The sequence below is a fragment of the Triticum aestivum genome, chromosome 6B (assembly GCF_018294505.1).
Source record: "Triticum aestivum cultivar Chinese Spring chromosome 6B, IWGSC CS RefSeq v2.1, whole genome shotgun sequence".
NCBI lineage: Eukaryota > Viridiplantae > Streptophyta > Magnoliopsida > Poales > Poaceae > Triticum > Triticum aestivum.
Window position 1 is genome coordinate 464,514,046 of NC_057810.1, and position 3,728 is coordinate 464,517,773.

The 3,728-nt window shown below is 42.5% G+C and overlaps 1 protein-coding gene across 2 annotated transcripts; it reads right to left on the reverse strand.

Annotated features, from left to right (window-relative positions):
- Window positions 1-204: 204 nt before the first annotated feature.
- Window positions 205-2,801, reverse strand: LOC123137487 (uncharacterized). 2 transcript variants are annotated; one of them, XR_006468324.1, is made up of 4 exons: window positions 1,469-2,801; window positions 975-1,027; window positions 729-889; window positions 205-494 (listed from the first exon to the last, which is right to left on the reverse strand). XR_006468324.1 is itself a non-coding variant. In XM_044557267.1 (4 exons), exons 1-3 carry the CDS (start codon window positions 2,562-2,564, stop codon window positions 803-805), a joined length of 1,236 nt encoding a protein of 411 aa, XP_044413202.1. In that variant the 5' UTR covers window positions 2,565-2,801; the 3' UTR covers window positions 205-494; window positions 754-802. The 2 variants fall into 2 exon arrangements, 1 of the variants encoding a protein (XP_044413202.1); XM_044557267.1 differs by having other exon boundaries at window positions 754-889.
- Between the last annotated feature and the right edge of the window lie 927 nt (window positions 2,802-3,728).

Consider the following 3,728-nt stretch of genomic DNA (forward strand, 5'->3'; position numbering starts at 1 on the left):
ATACAAAAGAAATCACTGCAAAAACATACTCCCGTATTCCTTAATTATGAGATAGCCAGGATTTTTGTGCACGTTGGCCATTTTGCACTTGGAAGTGGCCTAATCACAAGAAACGTTAAACTTATCAACCAACCCACGAAATGGTACTACAGCATTGGGTGAGATATAATTTTTAGAGATTTCAACACGGACTACATACGGATGTATACGGAATCTCTCAAACTTATATTTAGGAACAGACGGGGTACAACTGAAGGATCAATATGCATATTGGAATAAGTACGATGGTTTTAAATCATATTACTGACACATATCTGATGCTAACATGGTATAGATACACAACTAGAAGGATCAATATAAATTAAACAGCATTATAGCGCAGAACTGACACACATCTAACAGTATATGGTTTTAAAGCATAACTGACACACATCTAACTTAAATCATCAGTGCTTCAAATGAATGAAGATCCTTGTCCAAAGCTTGCATCATCACTGCAAAAAACACAAATAAACAAACTATATCAGCCTAATATCTATACATAGAAATAGTCATAGGACATGAAATATAGTACAAACATTAGTAGGTGCGATGCTTGACAACCTTGATGAGCAATAATGCAGGCACATTTCTCTATTTGAATACCATCGATATCAAAGATTTTAGACAAACTATCTTGTCTAAGGTGGTTTATATGGCAAGTGTTTTAAGTAACACGTACTACATACCAAGATTCACAAATGTTACTGTGACCTGATAAGGATTGCACGAGCTTATTGGTGGCAATCCTATGGAGGTCGACTCAACCATATCGTTCTCTTCGTTCCATTGTCGAACCCCTCAGTGTCCTCTTCGGCTGGAAACTGTTACTAGTGTTTTCCAGGAGCGACTGCAAAACCAAGATTTAGATAATCATACCTGAATAGGGAGGAATGGAAATACCAGCAGAAGAACACAAGGATAACAACACATACCAGACAACGTTTGCCGTGAAAAGGAGTATCCTTCACAAGAGAGCTACGTCCATCTAAGGCATAGCGAGCAGATAAACATCAGATTCATGATCACTTGTTCATCACTATAGATAACCAACCATAAAACTGAACAGGCCAAATAGTAACAAGTGATTGATCATGCTGATTACTGAGGACCTATCCCTGACAATTTAAAATACTTTAGCCTAGGTCTTAACTATTAATGTACATACTGAATGTGGTTTAACCACCATGGTTTCAGTCTTAATAATTACCGTACAGCCTGAATAAGAATCACCATCGTTTTAAGGCTTAACTATTATTACTGTACAGACTGAATGATAACATGTGCTACACAAAATAAAAACCGTGAATACCAAAATTAAATTTGCTCAAACCACAGCTAATTGATAAGTAAACATATCCCCAAAAAGGACGAGGGGAATAACATTCCTCAGCAATGTCACATGATAAACAGATAGCGCTAATATTACCTGATTCACTCTTGCGATAATTCTTCGTCACACAGGATACGTAGGCTGGATTGAGACGCATGGATATCCCATCTTTAACTGGCACCAGTCCTCTCACTGCTTTCTTCCACATGTCAACAGTGACAATCCAAGCCTCATCATCACGATAGTCCCACTTGGAGAGGAGGCAAACATAATCGCCACAGAGGATCGGACAAGCTGTTTGCAGGTCGCTCAGAGGCAACTTTTTAGCTCTAGAAGATGGTTTCAGGTTCTTAGGTGGCAAGGGTTCTGTTCTACCATGAGGAGGCAAGGAGACTTCTCCAAGTTCATCAACATGAATCTTACACACCTTTTGCCAATGGTCCCAAAAGATCTCCCTATACCATGTCACGAGCCTCCAACCAACACACATGCGCTTTACCACCTTCTCAGATGGATCAACTTCAAAATCATAGAGTACATCAGGATCGGGGATTCTGGTTGTGAAACCGAATAAATCTTCCAGCTCAACACATACGATTTTATAACCATCAGTGCAGGTGACATCGCGTATTGCCTGTCCTGGCAATTCTTCATAGAAGTAGTGTTGGTTGTTGGGTAGCAGGTTCGGCAATGGAATGAAACGTGCCTTCACCGGATTTTTGACCACATTGCAGAAAAGAATCCCCTTCAAGAGATCAACATAGCCCACTTCTTGATGTAATGCAACCACCTTATCTGGAAAAACCCCTGAACGTGCCCAGGAGGGAAAATCTGGGAAAAGATGCTCTTTGCTCCAGGTCCCGATACTGCCTTCGAGCCTGTAGATGTGGTGTTCGCAATCCGCTGACTCCTTCCTTTTGAAAGCGGTCAAGAAGTGGCCCTTGCCGTCAACGTCCGGAACGACGCCTATAAGGTATGGATCTAGCATCTCGCGATCACAATACGAGCCAAAACCAGGAAGCAGACTAAGCATCGGCGTCTGGGAACTCCGGGCCTTCGACCGTATAGAGGAAGAACTCTGGTGGGCCGGGTAGGACGAGATGGACACAGAAGAGGATGAAGTTCTCCGACGACCAAAGGATCTCAGGACTTTTGGTGAAGGGGTTCTCTGTGAGGTCGGGACAGGTAACATGGAAGTAGGAGATCGATGGCAGATCTTGTTTTGAGATGGTTACCTTGATGCATCCCATTTTGCTCAGCGAGACGCACGCTGTGGTCTTGTTAATGTCCACCGCGTCGCTGCACCCATATGTGCAGAGGAGGACGTAGTCGGGGCGGCCAATTTTGCGGGAGGCGGCGGCGAGGCGAAGGTCCATCGTTGCTCGGGATGTTGCGATTTGGGGATTAGGGTTTCCGGGAGAGGAACCAGAAATTTATGCGCAGGCCAAGCTGGACGTTTTTTTAGGGGCCAAGCTGGAGGAACCGACTCCAATTTGGTTCTGTTTTGAATGAATCCAGCCCAACCCAAAAATACCATATGTTGTGAACTAGGCCCATTAGGGCATCTGGCTAGCCCCCTCCAGTGAGTCTATTTCTGGAGAAATATACCAGAGAAAGATGGATTCGAACCGTCGACCTAAAGCTGGATAACAGCGTTGCCATCCGCTGCAACTCTTGAAGTAATTTGAAACCAGCTCATCGAATTTCAAAAAAGTTCATTGAATGTGAAAAAAAATCATCGAATTTGAAACCAGCTCATCGAATTTGATGTAAAATGTTCGTGCATTTCCACAAAACAGAAAAGAAAAAGGAATTATGATTTTTCCCACATTTAAAAAAAGGAAAAAGAAGAAAAAGGGAAAAGAGTTGCGTTTTTACTCTCTGCATTTAGGGCGTACAAGAAGGAATGTTGCGTCAGTATTTTTTGTGTTGAATCTGGAGATTCTAGGTTCGAGTCACGCTGCATGCATAGTTTTTTTTGGATTTAAACAGAGAAACAGTAATGGGTCGGGCCCAAGTAACGACCTTTGCGGAAACAGAAACGCCTCTATTTCTCGCGTACTGCAAAAAGACACTATTTGACGCTTATTGCGTCAAAAAGTGGCTGCTTCGCATAGACCCGAGCGAGACGACTGACCATGGGCCGGCCCAATTTACTCTGTTCGTTGCTTCTATAAACCCTGGTTTTGGGTAGGTTCCGGCTGGTTTTTATGATTTGCAGAACTTCTGAAAAGTTTATGAACCGGGTTTTTCCTTCGTGTCTTTCCTTTTTGCTTTACTAGGAAACATGCTCGTGTGTTACAACGAGAATAAACAAGAATTCATTCAAAATACATAGCCTTGAACATCATCCACA

Bases quoted from the DNA above. Each gene is read 5' to 3' on its own strand.
- LOC123137487 (XM_044557267.1), bottom strand. From the start codon at position 2,564: ATGTTACCTGTCCCGACCTCACAGAGAACCCCTTCACCAAAAGTCCTG. The intron at 1,028-1,468 runs GTAATATTAGCG...GCTATGCCTTAG, and splicing joins TTATCGCAAGAGTGAATCAG to ATGGACGTAGCTCTCTTGTG. The intron at 890-974 runs GTATGTGTTGTT...TTGGTTTTGCAG, and splicing joins TTCACGGCAAACGTTGTCTG to TCGCTCCTGGAAAACACTAG.